The 23,349-nt window shown below is 36.6% G+C and overlaps 1 protein-coding gene across 1 annotated transcript in view; it reads right to left on the bottom strand.

The window, feature by feature from the left end:
• Positions 1-268: 268 nt before the first annotated feature.
• Positions 269-23,349, bottom strand: part of LOC139152250 (uncharacterized) — a 31,002-nt gene continuing 7,921 nt past the window's right edge. Inside the window, exons 3-11 of the mRNA XM_070725391.1 lie at positions 10,493-10,709; positions 9,220-9,303; positions 6,968-7,068; positions 6,051-6,116; positions 4,904-5,009; positions 4,135-4,249; positions 3,405-3,496; positions 2,118-2,203; positions 269-1,156 (exon numbers count right to left, since the gene is read on the bottom strand). Of these exons, the coding sequence (XP_070581492.1) occupies positions 4,157-4,249; positions 4,904-5,009; positions 6,051-6,116; positions 6,968-7,068; positions 9,220-9,303; positions 10,493-10,709 (667 nt within the window). The 3' untranslated portion in view covers positions 269-1,156; positions 2,118-2,203; positions 3,405-3,496; positions 4,135-4,156. The remainder of the gene's footprint in view (positions 1,157-2,117; positions 2,204-3,404; positions 3,497-4,134; positions 4,250-4,903; positions 5,010-6,050; positions 6,117-6,967; positions 7,069-9,219; positions 9,304-10,492; positions 10,710-23,349) is intronic.

Here is a 23,349-nt window from a genome sequence, read left to right as displayed (position 1 = left end):
TTACTGTGTTGACCATACTGGGGATGAAATCAGTGGACTACCAGAAGGAGTGTGGTCAAGTGATCACGGGCTGCAGTTAAAGTGCTAAGCAAAATGTTAGGATCATTATATCACAAACTTCAAAAGGAGGACTGAATTTTGTACTCAGGGTAGAGTTTCTCTTACATCAAAGTGACCAAGATTGGTTGTGCAAATAATTTACATTAACTATGTATGGAAACTGTAAAGATGTTTGATATTTACCATGAACGACAAATTAAATTCAATGTTTCCTTGTATAAATGATCTAATGCCTTATTCTTTTTCTCCCGAGTAGAAAAATGATAACTCTCTAGTATACCTTATTATTATGAAGAAATCCATCAATTATCACCAAAACAATGAATTATATAACATCATGATTAAAAAAAATATATCTTTATGCAGAGATAACAAAGATAGCAGCTAAATATAAATACCATGCATATAACAGATTGCTCAAGCATACAATTGTAAACCATAGTGTGATAAAACTGCATGTTTCACATTGAAATTTTGAAATGAGCATCAAATGGTGGCATTATGCCATGTGTGCAGTAAAAGAAATTGACAGATTGTCAGGATGAAGGGAATTCGGAAACCCCTTGAGTGAAATTAACATGCTTCCCATACAATGAGTTTCTCATAATATGCAATGCATTCATAAACATTTCATAAAGCGGGTGTAATTGTTTTATGCACTCACTGCATCCTTGATATGTGACATCATAGCATAAAAAATGTCGAAGTCATTCTTATGAAATTTGGAGACAGGCACGTTATTATGTACATTAATCTCTATAAATAATGTTTAAAACTGCAAAATTATTCTAAATCTCTGAAAAATAGGTAAACAATATAAACAATAAGAGTTAACTTTACACTGAGTACATAAGGGTAAATTTCATCTGCACAGTACAGTGACTAGGTATGAAAAATGTAAAGAAAACTTTTTTTCAGTTTCATCACAGAATTAATATCTCCACACCATGGTGGCACAGTCAGACTAGTGTCTCCATCCAGCTTCATGCCCACCTTCCATTTGTGGTTCCAGAAATCCTCGGAAATTGAGACCATCGCTGGTCCATCTCGCACCATAACCAGACGACTGCCTGATTTCGATGACATCAACTGCTTGCTGTCAAATTGGATTCAGAAGACATGCATGCAGGGATCAATGATCAGAAACAGTCCTAAAAACTTCAAAATTCTAAGGAAAGTTTTTGAATTACTTTATTACTCCCATCACTGATTTTTTTTTAAAGTTAGTCTCTTCCGCATTGAGACTTATCTCTATTGTCGTTTACAACTTTTCAAAATCATTAAACAGTAATTTAAGTTCATTGCTTTTTCTTTATACATATACAATGATCAAGGATAACTCCTTCTGGGGGAATTCTGTGCATAGTGTTTCAAGCTTCTGTCTTGAAATTCCCCCTCCATTCACCTGATATAGCTTTGATTAAGGTGTAATTTCTGTGCTTGTTACAAAAACTGACAACATTCTAAACACTGACAAGTTCATCAGCAAGGATTGCTATCAAGCAAGGAAGTTTGGTGAGGTGAGTTACATGCAAGAAGGCAGATTAACGGATAACAGCATAAAGTTATTTTATCACTGCGATAGATATTCTAATGGTATTTTGCTTTTTGTAACATATTTATATTGATATCAACAAAGTTGAAAATACATAACTTTGTTTCTGTAAAGTGAATGCTACAATGTACCTTCATTTTTGTACACTTTTGACCGAGATATTTCACTGATGAAACCTGTCTCCTAGAACTCTGAGCAATTGAAGAAGTGTACGTAATGAAGGGGAGTTCTTAGTAGATGACCAAAATCTTATTGAAATAAATTGTAAGTTTGCTAAACATAGAGGTGTCTCAAAGGACATGTTTCATGAAAGTTTTTCCAGGGAAGAATAAATGATTTGCAATAATTAATAAGAACTTTGACAATAACACTCAAGGAATATGGTCCTTGACACATTTGAAGTTAACTTGACATGTTGAAAAAAATGTGTACTTTGAACAGGTTTGTGAAATTGACAGACAGATTACTGATGTTAAAGTCCATCAAAAGAGACAACTCTTACCGGCAAACTGTGCACATTAATCCAAGCTGCATCGTCTAATATTTTATGCACCACCTCATTTGCATATTTATTTTGAACTTCTTCTCCTGGACAGACATGCAAAATAAGATAAGGGATGAAATATACAAATGAAAACAATCAAATGAAAGTAATCTTGTCAAAATATGAAATAATTATCCTATTCTTGGCTACAGCACAGAAACTTTTCCAATCATACTGGTTGGTGCTGATAAACCGTCAGTGGTGATGAGTATTGATAGAAAGGCTGGAACAAGGCTGCCCGTCACAAAAAGATCATTTTGTTATTATGATGCCTGTTAGATTGAAGATTATCAGTTTTGCTGATGCTTATTTCAAAAATACAAATTCTTGGGCAGCATCATTACATTTTCATAAATTTCTACTCTAAATATTTCTTACAGAATGATTTATTTTTGGGGGTGTGCCAATTTGTATCGAGATGAAATTGTTTCTTTTTTTGCATGTGATGTGTAAAACAAACTGACAGGGATCATTAAGTAGTAATGAACACCATGCTTGAACTAAATGAAACTGTTTGTGAAGCATGAACCAAGAGACTGTGTTCGTCATTGGCCGATGTCAAGGTGACAAATATCAATATTACTTTTTTTAGACTCTCCTCATGGGAAGCATTCACCTGAAATTGACAAATTGAATTTTCATTAGAAATCAACAAGGTGTTCCATATTTCAGCGAATCTTATCTAAGACGTACTACACTTTCCAGGTTATGAATGCAATTCAGGCAAGATTGCAGAATAATGACGCCATCAATTGTACAATATAACTGCCCAACCCAGTATTTATTTTGAAAGGGTGGAACTACATGCAAAGGTTGGCGTATTTTTGGATTGTGCCATGGAAATATAATTCAAAGAGATAGCTTAAACTAAAAGTTGCTGTTAAAAGTTCAAGGATCGAGACGACTCTGTAATTTACATCAAGTGTTCTATCAACACACAGTATGAAATGTTACATCATATCTGGTTTATCAGAAAATACGAGCATCGTTCTTCATTATACAGATTACATGCGTATCTATCAAGATTAATGAGTTATAAAGCTCTTTTCCTGTGCATCTATGAACCACATTGAAATCAAATTACAAATTACTGTAATTTAGAAATCAGCAACACAGCAACACATGCGGAGACATTGCATTGACATAAATCATATCAGCTGATATGTGCATGGAAAGCGTGATCTGAGACTTGGAAAGGTGTATCTTAACTACGTCTCACTGAATATAAATGAAATGTACAGCTACCTCCTTTGGCTTTTCCCCACCAGCTTGACGTTTCGTCCCTGTGACAGTGTTTTGCCAAAGCCCTTGCACCGACCGTCAGTTTGCTATTTGCTCTGGACAAACAAGGAAATTAATATGAATGGAATTGTCATTAAAATATTCTTCACAATTATGACATAAAATTTACATGGGAATACTTTAACAGCTGATAGTTGGTTTCACACTGCATATATACCAAACTCATACTAAGCTACAGATCAAGCGAAGGAGGCATTCTAAAATGGGCTTAAATCATGATCACTGCCACCAGTGAAGAATTAGAATGTGAAGTACTTTTAAATAATTTCATGTCACAATAATTTCTTTTCATGTCAGAAAACTTAGGCTAACGTCAGAAAAGTTAAGCTAACATATTTTTACAAAATGCTGTTGCTAAAAAAATCAGTTTTGGTTTATTCTTTGATTTTAAAATGAAATTAACTATCAGGTATGTCAAATTATTGTACCTTTGCTGACTTCTTAGCGTTGTGCAAAAACACGGTAAATAAAAACATTTTGGCAAGTTGTAGCAATTGTAGTGAGGCAAGTCTTATTGGAGTGCCACTAGTCATGCAATGTGACCGTGACCTTGACTCTGAGTTTTGATCATGGTGCATGACAAGCGCACATAAATGTGCAGCGACAAAATACATCCTAATCAATCGTAAGCCTCCATTCAATTGACCGAAATAACCTTAATTCATCAACGTACTTATTTTGCTGGTTGAAACTCTTCAATAAAAGTGATTTGGACGGCGGAAAACATCTCTGCTGCCGACTGTTTTCCTCATACACAGCAGATCCATCAATCCTCTTTTTCCGAGATCCTGTAAATCACATCACAAAATAAGTCTGGAGTTGTAAATCTTCATTACACAGCTTTCCCCCTTCATTGCTGGGTAAATAAATTGTCCACTTGGAGCGTTGCTGTGATGGGATCGTCACGACAACATGAAACCCATTTGTGTTGACAGTATAATCACCTTATCCCGCCGTTGAAAGGGCCATGGTAAGACGACGTCAGATCATAAATCCAACTTAAACAGACACTTTGTTCACTAGTGATCACAGAGGTGTTTGTGTTCAAATATATTGAACTGCATATATCCTTCAGCTGTCTGTGTCGTCTCGTCTTGTCATATCTTGTCTCACTGAGCCATCTTTTTCAGTAAAGCTGAAGGCTGTCCGGAAACTACTCATGTAACCAATTCACCACAATTTTCTCTATCAGACGTGCAGTACGTTGTTTTATAATGACAAATGTGTCGGTGAAAGCAGTAAAATATTGTAATCTTACCGCAAACGACTTGTTCAATTTCAGTTGTCACATTTCATCTTATGTTCTGACAGACAAATCGGCCCGAGTTATTTGCTTCTTCTCGCAAACGCAGTTGAAACGTAAAACAAAGCCAATGTACCGTAAATCATTTTTACTCACAGTGTATGAATTTTGCTCACAGAAAACAAAAAAAGAAACTTACTCTTAAAACTTCTTGCATGTTACAGATCTGTTCCGATTCTGACCAATCGTCCCACAGTGTTTTCACTCCTTGTAATTTTGATGTCAATGAGTCCATCTTCTCAGACCTGCAAAAATTTAAACAATTGATGTACGTGAATTTAGAATGATTGCCTTGAGTATCAGCTTTTGATCATTTGTGATTTACAATGTCAAGATGAGAAGCAGTTTTAGACACAAATGGGGAATGTGATGAGGCAGATAAATGAAATGACAAGTGATGTATTGACTATTGACGGGAAGAAATGACAAATGACACTGAGTGTATGCATATGAATTGATAAATCAACGAGTGGTGTATTGATTACTGATAGCAAGAATTGACAAATGACAGTCTGTAACTACTGAATTGGCACATTGACAAATGATGCATTGAATAATGCAAGAATGAATTGACAAGTGACACACACTGTAAATGAACAAATGGGTAAATTGACCCATGACGTAAGTCACATATTTGAAGGTGATTTCTTGACAACGAAAGAAAGGATTGACAAGTGAAAATTCTTAAAACTAATGAATGGGTGATTGATTGCTTGACAAAATGATGACTATAGTAGTATAATGGATATATATATATATGTATATATATATATATATATATATATATATATATATATATATATATATATATATATATCTATATATATCTATATATATCTATATATACATTAATATATCTATACATACATCTCTAGCTCTCTTGTTATCTATTTTACCATATATATATATATATATATATATATATATATATATATATATATATATATATATATATATATATATATATATATATATATATATATATATATATATATATATATATATATATATATATATATATATATATATATATATATATATATATATATATATATATATGCATGCAATCACAACATGCACAATACTTACACCTGGAAAAAAACATTCTTTAGGCCTATTTTCAAGTTTTCAAACTACAGTAGCTAATCCATTCAAATTCTCATCACATGCTACCCAAGTCAGTGCATAAATGGGTCTAATTTAACGTTCATTTTGGCAAGTATATCCCAAACAGTGTCCTAATAAATGGTCCATCAACTGAAACATGACTGGGATGCGTAAATCACCTCTCTGTGCTGTATTCACTCTCATCCAATAGGTGATAGTTCGGTAGTTGTAAAACCGCGCAACTCCTGAAAAAAAGGAAAAGATTCAATGACTTTGATTTCACGATAAGCAGGAATTTATGTCGGATAGAAAATATGAGCACTAATGTCTTAGTCACATGAAACAATGAACATCTTTCATACAAATTTGTTCTTTCTCCCAGGTAAATGTATTCATACATGCTAGTTGGATTAATGAGCATTGTTTGAATATGCAAATCAATTTATAATTACTCGTTATCCATTGAAAATACTAATTAGCATTAAAATTGTACACTTTGTAGCATAGGCCTATGATGACGATCCTATTCTAATTTAGGCATAGTTCCCCTTTCAGATCTTCTTCACAAGATCTTTTTCTTTTTTCCAAAGTACAGTCACTTCTTAATCTTGTCTACAGTTACGAAGAAATCAATGGTCTAAAGAAAATATATGAAACCCAACTGAAATACTTCAACTCATTTGTTAAGGAGACAAGACTGGCAAATGTACAAAAACAGAAATTCAAAGTTAGTATCATTTCACCCCGAGTGATAAAATTTCACATTTCACATGAACATGCTGAAGCTTGCTAGGTTCAAGCCTTCACAGCATTTTAAAACTTCCTGAACACCAAGATGCCGAATCAGTTGAGAGAATCCGGATAGCCTGTTGACATCTATAGAAAAGCCGGACAGTTCCTAGGCATTTAAACCTACTTTGCCGAATGCTACACACACACATACAAAACACAAACACTCCTGGATGTACGAAAAGCTGTGAACACTTCAGGAGAGAACTTCCTGAATAGCAGGAAATTGCACGGAAATTGGAAAAACCGGCAGGATCTACCTTGTCTGTGAATACGCAAACACACACACAGTCTTCCACCCGCTTACCCTGTTTCCAGACATCCTGTCAACACCGCTGCGATTCTCTTGTAGAGTGGAGAGCTGGGATAGCCTTTTAAAATGTCGTCATCACTTTTGACATTTTCTTCCTAGAAGATTTAAAAAAAAAAGTCTTTTGGCAAAATTTACTGAGAGCCAGAAAAAATGTTTGAGAATACAGGGCTCAGTCTAAGCCATAATTATGATGCAACATTTTCTCAGGGATGGGGTTGGGGTGGGGTGGGGTAGGGTGGAGGTGTTGTTATCTATTTCTTTATTATAAATAGTGCCCCGGACTGCTACAGTATTGAGAGTATTTCATCATATGCTCTGACAGTCTGGTTTGGAAATACTACTACTTCAGAGCTGCATCCTCTGGTGAGTGTTGTCACAACTGCAGGGATCATTAGTTCAGATTTACCTACACTACGATCAATCTCTTAATCCTGGACCTTTCGTAAAACCAAATCTATCACAAATGACAACAGTCACCCAGCATATAAATACTTTGAACTTTGACCCTCTGATGGTCGGCACTATCCATGCATTAAAACAAAATCCGAGCATTTCTGGAAAAGTGTTCATCCATCATCCACTTGAATTTTAAATCAAGTGTAAGAGGTTATTTGGTGATTACATTTTTTTCTAGTCTCACTTTTTGGTGATTTTCATGTCCCAGGTTATAATATTTTATCTTTATACCCTAGCATTTTAGTCTTAAATGGTTTTTTAATGTCTATTTATTTTATTTCTAATCTTTCCCTTTCAGAAGAACATGAGAAAAGTCAATTTTCATCGTTCTTGTAATCCATATGACAATAGACAAATTATCATTTGATGAACAAATAACAACCACGATTGGTCCATGATTTTTTAGTGTGAGGAGAGGTGAATGCAAACTTTGGATAAAAACTTAAAGGGTATACTTGCTAGGGAAGCTTTAGCTATATGTACATTCAGAAGCATATATCTGATACTACTCTCTGTGACTCCCTAGGTTACTAGAAATGAATGCAAAAAAAACACCATCTATGTCCACTTACCTTCATTCTTTCCAGGTGACCTAATGTTACAGCTGTCAATGATAAACTGTATACGTTTTCCATCTAAGCCCAAAATCCCAAAATCTTCAATATTTTTTGTTTTGTTGGTAAGGGATGGTCTTTACTTTTTTGCCACGAGAGCTAATATGTATTTGAAAACAGGCATTTCACAGTGTTTGTAATCCTTGCTCTGTTTCAAAAATGATGTTGAGTTGCAGTGTTTTATTAATTTTTCTCTCTATTTTTGGTGCTCACAGTATCGTAAACTACCAAAACAAAAGAAACATGAATTCTCAAATGCGGCAATAATCATGACCTAGCAAGATGATTATATAATGAGCTCATACTTCACACTGTACAGTGTATAAAGGTGATATTTCAGATATTAGTACTTTCTGCTGTGGGTAGTGTACTGACAATTTTCATATTTACAGTTTTCCAGGGGAACGTGAAAAACAAATGGCTGTCGTGATTGATGAGTGCATGAGGATAATCAAGAATTGAAACCTTTTTCTATTTTTTGGCTAAAGTAAGACAGGACAAAGAATGAATGACAGAAAAAAAAGCAAAATGTTGATGACTCAACATTGGGTATCAACAGTCAACATACAAAAAAACACTTACACAAGACCAAATGAAGCTGATACAGCTGATTTCTATGCCCTTCTTACGGTAGAACGCGCCTTGGGGACACAAATCTGGACTCTCAAACTTTTCTTTTCTGATATAACACTTGTGGGGGTTCATTTTAAAGCTCTTGGTGTAAGAAAACTTTTCACTGGCTTAGTTTTTCGAAATTCGAAAATCTTAATTTTCTCCATAGTGTTAACACAGGGATGGTGGCCATTTTGAATTTTAAATATCAGTAAATCTTGAGTTATTTGTTTCCCTAGTACCAAAATTTGCACGTTGACCCCTGATTTTTATTCTTGATTTTGAAAAAGAGTGGTTGAAAGACTCCTCAAGGAAAGTTTGAGCAAAAGTTTAAGTCTTTCACATTAGAGGCGCATACTACCGGTACCTTAAAGGATTAAATAGTGTGCAAGTCAAAGGAAAGTAAATTATACATTGACTGATTGAAGTATTACCCACTGTTTAGTGTTACAAGCAAAGAATTATGGGATTGTAATAACCTCTGACAAAGATGAATGTTGTATTAAATCATAATGTAACCATGCCACTGTTATCTCTTTAATGACCTTTGGCCCTTCAACTCACTGTAATTTCATCCTCCTGAAGGAGCAGATCACAGTCTTCAGATGTGAGGAAGGACGTCTCATCACACCTCTCTTTCAATATCACCTAAATGTAAGGTATAGATGAGATTATTTTCAGAAACACAGATACTGCTGGTATTATATTACAGTGTTTTTCTAATACTAGTTTTTAAGCGGTCTCTGATCACGCTAAATGACTGAAGTAGATTCAGGCAAGTCTGTCTCTTAAAGTACGGCATGCTCTGGTTTGTCGTGAGCCTGGAGGAAGAAGCATCACATTTGTGTCAGAGGAGATTAAAAGATTTCAATAACCAGTTCAGATCGAAAAATATCTGATGGTTTGTCCCCAGTCCATGTGCCTCAGAAGCTGGTGATCATTGAACAATGTGTGAACAAAATGACTTTAATAAATAATTTATAAAGTATAATATGAGCAGATGATACTGAGTGATTATCTTCTTGTGAATGAGGAACAGAATGGATTATCTGATATTGTATAAATGCCTTGGTCATAATTCCTGTCACGTGATGGGAAACTTATATCCAGCCTCCAGGGCATTTTCAGACTTGAAATTTTTATGTGGTACAACACTGAATGGGCATTTGTATTTGCTATAACGTTGATGTGAACCCATGGGCACAATGTATTCTTAAACCAAGTAACACTGGGACACGAAGCTCTCATCAATGAATGGCAATGTCATGCGCTACGTACCTTTTTAAGTTCTGTTTCCAGGTTCAACATTGTACAATTTGCTACGAATGTTCTACGTATTAAACCAACCAACTTGTCCGTCCAAATTTGTAACTTGTAAACGGGTCAAAATAACGTAATTTGCACAATCCCGAATGATCATTCGCTTAAAATGATCACGGAGCTTCAAATGTTACATTCTATCATGGATTGTGCGGTATATTTTATGGGTATAGTCCTCGGCCAACGATGATGAAATAAGTTGAAAGTTACTTTGTGTTTCATCAGTACTGCTCTGTCGCAAGCACCAATCACTAACGACTTCAGACCGTACGTCAATCATGATTGATAAAAACTTACGGTTTTGCCGTACGCGCACTTATACTTGTTGGGACAAAATGATATGTCACAAGTCACAAGTAAGACACACGGACACAAACGCCGGTGCCGTTGTCATGATGTAACACATGCAGGTACGGTGTAATGTGTTGTTGTTCTGTTCTTCACAACACACTTGCACCTTCTATTCATCGAGGACTTGCGGTATCACGACCGCGACTCTCTAGCAGTACATACGCACCTGTCGTAGCACATTTTCCATTCCCTTCTCAGCTTGTTGCGGAAAGGCCGATAGATTATACGCCAGCAGTTGGCACGGTTTTCGAGCCAAGAACTCTCTATTCGTGGTTGTCAACAAACCATACCACTGTCCGTTTGTTCGGCCGGGTCGCACAACAAGACAGGTCAAGGTATACTTCCGGATTTCATCCCTCGCCAACAAATCCTTGGTGAGGGCGCTAGTAAGGTGAATGGTGTGAATCGAGAGCAGTTTCTGATGTAACTTGCATCAATTATTCATCATTCCTGTTTATATCAATTTATTTATCATCACTATTTTTTACTGTCCATATATATATATATATATATATATATATATATATATATATATATATATATATATATATATATATATTAATCGCATCATTATTTTCTTTTGTTTCATGTGTCGGGTTTGCACAAATCGAACATTTCAACTAGGTAAGGCCAGGAAGAATAATTAAATAGTTCTACAGAATCGCGGCTTCTACTTAGCCAATTTGACTTTCTTTTGAATTGCGGCAGTTAGGCCCTACATGCTTCCTTATTGCAACTGTAAGGCAACTTTGTTGTGCATATTTTTAGGTTTTTTGGGGGGGTTTTCTTCTGGGAGCATGTGGAAATGCTCCGACTTTGTTCTGTCAAAGCTTCCTGTAGCCTATATGTAATGCCTCTAATATTATTATAGACAGTTTGTAAAATCTAGACTCCAAATTATGAGTGATAGTGGCCTCTGTAGCTTTGCCCCGTTCCCCAATCTGAGAAACAATTATTACTTTTTTCTCTGGCCTAAACTTCCCTGCAGTGATCCAGAGATGATACAAATATCTGAAATCATACAACATACAAAGAATGGCCTATTTCTACTGTCTATACTTTAATCTAGGCAGTTTGTATACTTTAATCTAGACAATCTATGTCAACTGTAGCTGGAAAACATCGATCCACAAGTCGATCCAAGAGGCCATATTTGCTGTTGACAAAATTCTCGTCATCACACGCAAGTCTGACACCTTGTTAAAGAAAACTGATTTTGTATGATTCAACTCGCTTTAGGGAACATACAAAGAATATGTGGCTAACGTACGGGACAAAAATAATGACCTGAGAATTTTTTTCAAAAGTTACACCTTGTAAATTGTTGCTGTCCAAGGTAAGCTTTGGGCGCCTTTTACATGTGAGAAGGAAGGGGAAACAACGTTAATTAAAAGTCAGCTTGAGGGCGCGTCTCTCGTCCGTGGGCAGAAAGACCTTCTGGCAATGGGAAGAATCAAACTACTTGACTCAGGCCTTTAAGAAACAAAGGCCAGAGTTCGATTCGAAAGTGAAAAAAAATAGTGTGGTTTGCTCGCTTTGGAGAAAACTTAACAATAAACTTTCTGTTTGATGTATAGAAACTAGAACTCTCACATCAAGCACAATTTTCTTGGGCTGCGGCTTAAGATAGAACTTGTTCCCGAGTGACACGTAGGACAAAGTGGGGGATTGCTAGCCTTGATTCTGTCCAGTACTAAAATTTATAGACCGTCAGTTTAATACGTAGGCCATTTGGTGTAATGGGCGACTGCAGAGTGCAGAGCCGTGCACTTGAAAGTTATGGGAGATGGTACTCAGCGGTGATTTAATCATTGTAAAACGCACCGTGTGAAATCTAGGTCTGCGTACTCTGTGGTATCACTTCAGCCAGTTTTCTCGCAATCGGCAGTCCGCCAGCTCTCGTGTGGCCCTCTTCCTAATAGAAAATTCCCTGCACCGGCAATTTGAATGGAATGAAAATTGTACTGCACTATGCAATTTGCTAGAAAGATAAAAAAAAAAACTTCACGCATTTTAGATATCATATATAAGTTACAAAGAGATTTCATCACCAAACTTGATCAGGTCTTTGCAGTTGAGTGATTTCGAATGATATTCCCTCGAATACCGAATTATTGATTTACGTGAATCTAATTAGTGAAGCAAATCTTTTTCCATGCAAAGTGTGAACAGATGTCGCAATACGCGCCACTGTCTGTGAGCACGCACACTCACTCATACACCCACCGTTCCAAAGTCTCAACATTCATCATCCACTTGTAGGTCCGTGTTTGTTTTTTGTTCTCTGCCCGTTTCCTTCCTTACAGCCTGTCTGTCTGTCTGTCTGTCTGTCTGTCTGTCTGCCTTTCCGCCCGTCTTTTTTGTATGTATGACCACATGTCTCACGGCAATCAAATTTACACTTTGCACGCCCGTGTTTGTTTTTATCGCCTGCGCGTTTCCTTCCTTGCAATCTATTTGTTTGCCGGCCTGTTTGTCCGTCCGCCCGTCTCTTTGTCTGTATGACCGTCGAGCGGCAACCAAATTTGTAATAGGTACGTATACCCTTCCTAACAAATGTCTCATCGCACAAGAACAGTGACACACATCTCGCGAAAACCTCTGCCATGATTCGGAGATTGATATCAACTTGAATAATTTAGAGAAAGTTTGGAAAGTCGGAGACTGAACGATACTCAGAGGCGCCACTGAGAGTCCAGTTTAGTGGTTTCTATCAAACTAATCATTAGCAAATATCATCATTCCTAAATAAAGGTGGACAGTTGTAGTTGAGTCTTGAGATGAGACACAAACCATTATCCTTTCTGGTATTCAGCGGGAAGACTTCGTTCCCTGTTTTCTTCCCCGGGGCGACAAATCGGTATAATTGAGTCTTTACAACTTCCGTATAACCCTAAGGAGACACTAAAAAACAGACGACCTTTTACTTAATAGCATACCTGGCTGCTCTACGTGTTCTGCGAGTTGTATCACAGAATTACAATAGCGTCTTAATTCCTTCGACAAGCCAATCGAGCTCCATCGCGAACTAACCAACCTTGTAATCCCATATTCCACAAGGACCTTGGAGTAGGTTCAAATCCTCATTGCTTGTAATAATCAGCCCCCAATCTGGCCAGGTACCTAACTTGCCCTGTTTTTTTTTATCCCTTACCAACTTTCGATGTGTGCGATGTGCAAGCAATATATACCTGACATGATGAAGATATATACCTGACATGATGAAGAACTAATTTCAACGGCTCCTTATGCCATGATCCAGTCGTTGACGACTTTGCTATCAATTTGTATGTTTTCTCCCCTCAAAACACAGCAAGCAAACTGTACCCTTCCTGGAAAAAAACGTTTGACATTTGCAGAGGCCTCTAGTCATCGGCAAGCATATACACTTTGCTATCGTCTATTAGGCCAGAAAAAATAAAAAGTTTGTTTCTCATCCTTGCGCGCGTCAATTCAGACCCGCCGAATCAACCTTTTTCTGCTCATGATGAAATAAAAAATAATAATAAACGCAAAAATAAGCGACGATAGTGCAAAACACAGTGCTGTATAAAACAGAACTGTAAACAAAATAACTGACACTAACATTCCATTCAGAACTGTACACATATGTCACTGTTATATTAAGCTGTCGAAACTGTGCATTGCTGCACTAAAAGTCAAACCACAGAACTGTTGCCATACAAAAATACTAAAGCAAACTGCTGCGCATTTCTCTCTGCGTGCATTCATACTTTGTTTCATTCATGTTTTTTGCACGTTCTTGTTGATTGAAGAATAAAAAAGCTCGAGAAAAAAAGAAACCGCGTCACCGCATCATTTTTGAAATATATGTTGGATGAGAAACAATTTTTTAATTTTTCTTGGCCTTACTGCCAAGTGCAAACTCCATGGACACTAGCACATCAACATTTATTTGCTAGTTTGCTATGATTTTCTATTTCTTCACCGACTTAACTTTCCTGCAGTAAAAACAAACATATAAAAAGCTGAGTTAATGTTTAAAAAGTGTATACTTCCACTCTACATTCTATACATGTTCTAATTTTTTGTTAGTTGGCCCGCGAGTAACCCCTGTACATCTGCAGGCTTACAAGCATCGGTTGAAGAAGTCTTTGAAGCTTACCAGATGCAAAATGTCACGATGTCTCCCGAAAGATCGCATTTAATGGTGATTAAATGCTAGAATACTCAGATCCGAAAAATAATGTCGCGTGAAGTTATACCCCAGCAAATAACACAAGATGAGCCAAATATGGTGATGAGTTCGCTTCTCCAAACGCTTTGATAAAAAAAAATCGTCTTTAGTGTATGGCATATGGTGACATTTAGGCGGCGTGATCTGAGCGCCCCCGACTCGCGTGATATGTGTGCTAGTTTTTGTACGGTTTCCATGGGGATTGATAGAAGATTCGAGACGCAGATGAAACGTTATCTTCTACAAGTATATACAGTATTATTTTTTTTTAAAGCGACAAAGCTCCGCTAGGGTGGATGTGAACGAAATAATTTACCACAATATTGTATGTCTTGGCCGTAACTTTAAAGTGGAATCTTTTCAAATTTAATTGCACTTTTCATAGTCTGGAAACGTCTGCATTTACTGGAAAGTGCATTTCCCATTTTAATAGAGTTTGTGCATTGATTCCTCTGGGGTTCTCCCGGTTTGGGAATAGAAAGTAAGCTTTTAGGCATATCTATCCTTTACCTTCGATTTTGTCAGTTCTGATAGTCTGACCTGATATCGCCGGCAAAATGCAAATCAAACTCTTCAACCGAAGAAGTCTCAGGTGTCTTGAGACTCTCTTATCGGCATTCATTTGGCCGATCTGTGCTGTTTATTCATGTAGTCGTGACGGCATCGATCTGTTTTTGTCTTGCATCTCGCAGGTTTGAGATCTGTTATTTCAATCTCGCCACATCACTGTCATTTAGTTTTCTTAGCCAGATGCTATACAATAAAAAAAGAAAGAAATCAATGAGTAACCGGTTCTCGAGATCGATTGACGCATAGGTAAATAAGTGACGCCGTCAACATGTTTCGAAATCTCGTTTAGTAACGTTCCCGTAGATTGCCTAATTTCAATTATAGGTTACACGATAATTGTGTTTGTCTTCACGACAAACATGGAGCATTGTAGATATTCTGACGTATTAGATCGAGTTAGGAATATGATAGGCTATAGTACATTCATTACAGTGATGTAATTTTATTTGCACGACAGGATATCGCCCCTGTTTGAAATTGCAGCAAATTACTTCACTGTCTAAGGCACAACAAGAAGAATTATTCACACGGCCTGGTTTTCTGTGCCTCAAAGGCAAGTAATAACAATTTGCTATCACTACATCATTTATCTATATTATCGTATTCCAAGAAATGTGCGTGTTTGTCTATAGTTTGAACGCAGTGGTAGTAATGAGAAAACATCTGTCATGCTTACCCATATGTTATTATTATTATTATTATTATTATTATTATTATTATTATTATTATTACAAGTTTAGGTACGGTGGCCCTACACGCCACGGAACTCTATTACTTTTGAATATAAACTCTAATTTTTCTTGACAATATCTTTAATATTTGTGAGAGATTTATTTCTCCACCGCAAACTTTTAATTTTGTACGGGCAACTTTATCTTAACATTATCTTAACTTTAACTTCTCGAAAGTAGCTTTAGTTTTAACAATAAAGAAAATATGTTTCTCAAAAAGTATTTTTTATTTTGTAAAACAAACGTAAATTTTTTTCAAGATAACAGACTCCCCTACACGTCATGGAAATTTATTACTTTTGAACATAAACTCATATTTTCTTGGCAATATATTTAATATTTGTAAGAAATTTTATTTCTCCACAGCAAACTTTTATTTCTGAACGCAGAAACTTTATTTTTGGGGTAAACTGTTTTTAAAAACTTTAACAAAAACACTTTAACTTTTAAAAATTAACATTAACTTTGAACAAAATATTTGTTTCTCAAAAACGTTTTTTATTCGAAAAGAAGTAAAAATTGTTCACAGCAAGAGTTTAAGATATTTGCTGAGCGCGAACTGAGTTACTTAAATGACATAACCTTATGTCCTTAGAGCAGAAAACTTAAATTCTTAAAGAAAAGTTTTATTTTTCAAGAGTAAAAATTATTTCTTTATGGAAAAAAGATTTTCTCAGAGCAGCAAATTGAAATATAGTGAATAAATTTTTTTTCTCAATGGAGAGAAATTATTTTCTGAAGACAACAAAACTAATTCCTTCAAGATATATTTTCCACATATGAGTGTGGTTTAAGAATTTGGTAAAACTGAACTGAGAGAGAACGATAAAGGGATGAAAAAGTCAAACTTACTTTTCTTCAGAGCGAAATTTATTTCTGAGAGGAGAAATATTTCATGTGAGGGCGCAATTACCTATAATGCATAGCAAACTCTTTCTAGCGAGAGTAAACATACTTTTGGGAAGAGTAAAACAATTTTTCCGACGAGCAAAACTATTTTAACGGCGGCGGAAGTTAAAGTATCCCACCATGCAACACCCAAGTTTGATGACCCAGAGTCTCCGAGTTGGTAGCCGGTATCAGACAGTTCGTGTTCATGTCGGCTACATGGACGATCTGCTCTCCGAGACAACCATGACTGACTTCATCGGCGATACGGGCACGCCTGCCCGGCCCTACCCTGCCTGCGTACGATGCTGTGTGTTGGGGCCGTATAACGCCGGGAACTCACAACATCGTACACAGGGCTACGGGCACGCGGGTCAGTTGCTGCGGATCTATAGCCCTACCATTCCCTGTGCTGGTTATGTTAACCAGCACAGGGAGTGGTAGGGCTACGGATCCGCAGCAAGCGGGTCAGTTGCCACTTGTCTGAGTCCCCGAAGAACGGTTTTATGTTTGAGTGATTCGTCCTGACGGCAGACGGTGTGCGACGGGACCGCATTGGGGTTCTTCATTAGCTCTGCATGACATAGCCCTGCGAACAGGTCTGTGTGTTCCCGGCGTTATTATACGTTATTAGAGAGGTTTAGTTACACGTAATTACGTGTAACTAAACCTCTCTACTATACGCCGGGAACACACAGACCTGTACGCAGGGCTATGCATGGCAGGGCTGTGTGTTACCGGCATTATACAGTCTCCCGCCACATAACACCGGTAACACACAGCACACACAGCCAATGTGTGTGCTATTCATCTTTTCTAAGAGGAGAAGCCAGATTCGTAATTTATAGAAACTGAAACTGAACCGAGCCCGCCAGATTTGACCACAGTCGCGGACTGGTTTTGACTTTCACGTACGTGTGGTTTGCGGGGTCAAAAACGTGAAAGTCTACCAGCCCGTTAAAGGCATATCCCGTCCGAAAACACCACAGCTGTGGACCCACAACTATTGTTTTGAACCACGCTCGACTGTGGTCAAATCTGGCGGGCCAGGTTCAGTTTCAGTCGAAGACTCTATCAATTACGAATCTGGCTTATAGAAAAGATGACTATCACACAACATAACATTTCACAACACAGCAACTGATGAAGGAATAGCTCTGGATGGCAGGGCTGTGTGTTACCGGCGTTATGTGGTGGAAGGCCGTATAACGCCGGTAACACACAGCCCATGCACAGCTAATGAAGGAATCCAATGCGGTCCATCCCGTCGCACAACGAATCACTCAAACACAAAACCGTTCTTCAGGGACTCAGACAAGTGGCAACTGTTGAACTGACTCGTTCATGTCGTTTGCGTGCCCGTGCCCATAGCCCTGCGTACGATGCTGTGTGTTCCCGGCGTTATACGGCCCCAACACACAGCATCATACGCAGGCAGGGTAGGGCCAGGCTAGCTGCAGTACAGTACGGCAAACCGTCCGACCCAAATACCTAGGTAAAACCTCGAGGTACTGTACTGCAGCTGGGCCGGGCTAGCGTGCCTGTATCGCCAATGAAGTCAGTCATGGTTGTCTCGGAGACTCTGGGTCATCAAACTTGGGTGTTGCATGGTGGGATACTTTAACTTCCGCCGCCGTTAAAATAAAGTTTTGCTCGTCGGAAAAATGTTTTACTCTTCCCAAAAATATGTTTACTCTCTCTAGAAAGAGTTTGCTATGCATTATAGGTAATTGCGCCCTCACATGAAATATTTCTCCTCTCAGAAATAAATTTCGCTCTGAAGAAAAGTAAGTTTGACTTTTTCATCCTTCCTTTTTCGTTCTTTCTCAGTTCAGTTTTACCAAATTCTTAAACCACACTCATATGTGGAAAATATATCTTGAAAGAATCAGTTTTGTTGTCGTCAGAAAATAATTTCTCGCCATTGAGAAAAAAGTTTTATTCTCTGTATTTCAATTTGCTGCTCTGAGAAAATCTTTTTTCCATAAAGAATTAATTTTACTCTTGGAAAAACAAAACTTTTCTTTAAGAATTTAAGTTTTCTGCTCTAAAGACATAAGGTTATGTCATTTAAGTAACTCAGTTCGCGCTCAGCAAAAATCTTAAACTCTTGCTGTGAACAATTTTTACTTCTTTTCGAATAAAAAACGCGTTTGAGAAACAAATATTTTGTTCAAAGTTAAAGTTATTTTTTAAAAGTTAAAGTTTTTTTTGTTAAAAGTTTTTAAAAACAGTTTACCCCCAAAATAAAGTTTCCGCGTTCAGAAATAAAAGTTTGCTGTGAAGAAATAAAATTTCTTACAAATATTAAATATATTGTCTAGAAATATGAGTTTATGTTCAAAAGTAATAAATTTCCATGACGTGTAGGGGAGTTTGTCATCTTGAAAAATTTTTACTTTTGTTTACAAATAAAAAATACTTTTGAGAAACATATTTTGTTTATGGTTAAAACTAAAACTACTTTCGAGAAGTTAAAGTTAAGATAATGTTAAGATAAAGTTGCCCATACAAAATTAAAAGTTTGCATACAAAAAAAAAAATAAGCGTTAGAAAGAAAAAACAAAATCTCTTACAAATATTAAAGATATTGTCAAGAAAAATTAGATTATATTCAAGTATAGAGTTCCGTGGCGTGTAGGGGCCACCGTATTTAGGGGCTATAAGTATTATATAGAAATCTAATAAAAATTCATTGAAGCTGTGGGAATTCTGAAAAAAAGGAAAAAGGTGTTGTTTATTTTAATTTTGTCAATAGGGGTGACTTCTAATTGTCGTACGTATATTCTCTCCGCCCAGTTAGATAGGTGTTTCTTTTGACATCACTACCCTTGTGAATATTCATATACTTGCAAAAACCAACAGTCGTTGTCTCTGGCAGCGCGTGCTCACAGCTGCTGAGCTGCACAGCGTAGCCTTTCGGATCGCAGGCCCATCGTGGCAGTCGTGGGCGCCCACAAACAAGGCACAGCGACTGTGGAGAGTCTATGCCAGTGGAATGTTAAATGTATCTTCAGCGTGGCATTTGTAGTTGTGGCGAAAACCATAAACCCTCTCCCTGTGCTGACGTTGTTGAGTTTTATTTTGTTCATGTGCATTTACTGTAAGCGATCGAGCAAGTTTTGGGATGGAAATAGAGCAAAAGCATGAGTTTTTCCCCGAAATCTGTGCTGCAAATATAACTTCACGCATGCGCACTCATCGTTTGCGCGTGAATGTGTCGTCTGTACACTACGTCTCGTGCTATAATCTTGTCGTTGAGCTTTGCATGTTGACAGAAACTGGAATTACTGCAGAGAATACTTTTCAGGAGATCACAAGTGAGTCCTAAGGTAACAAGTAGGACGTTTAGGAAATCCTTTCAGAAAGTTCACGCGGCCTGTGGCCATTTTGTGGAGTATAATACGAACCTGGACTGGAGGCGTGGAGCGACGGTATACCGTATTTCTACTGCAAATATTGCCAGATAATATGCGATGGAATTTTGCGTTTCACGTCGTTCAATCATTCAGATGGAAATGCCGGCCTTCTCCAAACTTTGAAAAAATCAGGGTGACAGACTTTGGCTAACTCTTGTATAACAATGACGTAATTTAATGAGAAGACCTTTGTATTCGAGCTCGCAACATTTTTTGATTTGAGAACTCTGATCATGACGGATTCACTGAAACAGTGAGTATTCAACAACTTTTTCGTATATCCATGTAGCACTTGTGCAAAAAATAAGCGAGTCCACAGGCCTTTGGCAAATCAATAAATGCGTTTTTCACCAAGCTGAAAGGTTGAAAGATGCGTCCGTCACTTTGGGACGAGCTAGATAAACGCAGTCAAACCCAGCTGGGCGTAGAAATCTGCCATAGTATGACTTTGTTCTAGAGACGACCGGCCGTGCGGTGGAACTTTGCAACAAAGTTTCCATATCTGAACTGACGTACTTGAATGACAGGCACAGGAAACGATGGCTAATACAAATGCATTGTCGTTGCATTTTGATAATAATGTATCAATCACAATGACACGGACATTATGCCTCCTCCCAACAGAAGGGCCACGGTCTATTTTTAGCCCTGCTACAGTATATCTCAGTGCTGAAAATGCCATATTGTTGTCATGTTGTCACGGCGACTTTTAAAATTTGCATACAACTGTGAGAGTGAAACGGGTTGTTTATAGGTCACAAAACTTTTGAGTCCCACTGTCGTCCATTACACCTGTTTCCTTGGGCATTAAAGGTGTGCAAGTATACACATCAAAAGACTAGAAAATTCACTTCATGGGCAGAACCTTGTAAAATAGCCCTTTCTTATCTGGTTAACGAAAAAAGATAGCCCTGATCTAAAATATGCATGGGCTACCAGCCAGTGTCACCGGCCTACCACATTCAGAACATGGTTGCCCAAGTGGACTACCAGGGAAAAAAAGTTTATTTCGAGCCCTGTGCAATATTAAACATGAAACATTTAACTTGTAATATTGCCCCTTGTCTTGGCCTGCTGGGTTTTAAAAAATGTTTAAAGGTATACAAGGACCATGTTCAAATTTAGCCATTGCTACCATGGAAAGGGGAGATCTAGCTAATCATCAGAATCATAGAGTTTATGGGGTCACGCCAGGTCACACAAAAAATAATGCACCACTACATGGCCATAATTTTACTTTAGTTAAAGAATCAGAAATACTTTGTCTTCATTATTCTTCCTAGAATGAGGCAAAGAAATTAAAATAAATTATTATAAAATGAACATTATTATACGTCGTTAATTATAAATCCGTAAAATAAATAAGTACCAGTGAATTATGTTTTAAATAAAACAAAAAAAAACTGTTACTGCTTCTTATAAATAATGGTACATTGGGTGATAAGGGGAATTGGGTTCATAAAATTAATTTGAGATACAAGTAGAATTAATTTTAACACATAAAATTAATTTGAAGGCATAAAATTAATTCGATGAATGCATAATAAGTTGGTACTATACTCTATAACACTTATTTGGGATGACTGCATGAAACAAATTAAAAATGCTTGAAAAATTTTTTCTGCTCTACATAAAATTAATTCAAACACACAAAAATAAACGGAAAACAATTTTGACAAGAATGGCCTCAATGTACATTATCTTTATTATTCTTCCTAGAATGAAGGCAAAGAAATTACAATTATTATTATTATAGAACAAACGTTAAAAGTTGTTACTTAGAAATCCATAAAATAAATAAAAAACAGTGAATTATGTTTTAACATAGACCCACTCAAGGGTATATTGTTTTAAATAAAAAAAGTTGTGGTTCCCAAATAGGTTACCATGGCAACATAAAACAAAAATGAACATTGAGTTCATGCTGTGATAAATACACTTAGGAGAGCATTTGCACAGTTACTAGGATTACTTTTATTGGAATTTTGAAAAAAAAATGAAATTTTAAAACTCAAATAGGTCACTATGGAAACACAGGAGAGGTAAAAATTGATATCATATTTTGTCTTTCTAACCTAAAATAACCCTTCGGTATAATATTTCTGTTGATTTAATGTATTTTTACACTGGATATTTGGTCTTTCTAACCCAAAATATCCCTTTGATATAACACATTCTGTTGATTACTGGATTTTAGGTGGAATCTTTGAAACACTGGTAATTTTTACTCCTAAATGGTTGCCATGAAAACATCTCACATTAAAATGAGTGTGATTTTTTTGGTGCTAACCAGAAAAAGCCTTATTATCAATTTTTTACATCAATCAATAGTTCTTTAATAGGAATTAGGGAAAAGTAACATTTTCAATCCCAAATTGGTTACCATGGCAACTCGAAACATTAAAATAAGTCTTTTTTTGTGTTGTCTGACTCGAACTCCCCACTAGATAATTTTCATAACAATCAAAGTAACTTTTCATGGGATATTAGAAAAACTGGAATTTCCAACCCCTTAAATGGTTACCATGGAAACATGGGGCAGTGAAATCGATATCATATTTGGTCTTTTCGACCCAAAATACCCCTATGGTGAAGTTTTCATGGAAATTGAACCTATTATTATTCGCATTATTATTTCTATATAATACTTATATTAATTATTATTATTATTATTAATTTTTATTCAAACTCGATAACTCCATAGGTGAAACACCTCTTTTCATGGAGGTCGAATAGACAAAAGAAAATCATATTACAGCACCAACTTGAAAACAAAAAAAATACCGAAGTACAAATATCAAAAAAATAACTACGAAGAGGCATCAGACAAGTAAATAGAATACAGAAAGTTGTAAAAAGATTTCTTAAAACTAGTCAGTGACTCAGAGTCCCTGATTGATTTGGGGAGATTGTTATATTCATCCACACCCGCAACAGACAAGGTGTTTTGATAAAGAAATGTACGTGCTTTGGGAACTTTAAGGAGGTTCTGATTGGAAGAACGAAGTGATCTGGAAGGGATATAATTATTGAACATACTGGTGTGAACGTATGTGATGTCGAGTGCACACTTCAAGAACGTGGAATTCATCTCAAATGATTGCCTAATCGTACAAGCACACTCTTTTCAATTCCTAAAGGGAGTGCTGAAAATGTGCTTTAAAGTTGTCGTAGTTTTCATTGGAACAGAAAGGTATTTCTCAAGATTTAAAGATGT

The sequence above is a fragment of the Ptychodera flava genome, chromosome 15, assembly GCF_041260155.1.
Source record: "Ptychodera flava strain L36383 chromosome 15, AS_Pfla_20210202, whole genome shotgun sequence".
In the NCBI taxonomy this organism is placed as follows: domain Eukaryota; kingdom Metazoa; phylum Hemichordata; class Enteropneusta; family Ptychoderidae; genus Ptychodera; species Ptychodera flava.
The sequence above is the reverse complement of the archived record's forward strand: the minus strand, read 5'-3'. Positions and strand labels throughout refer to the sequence as shown.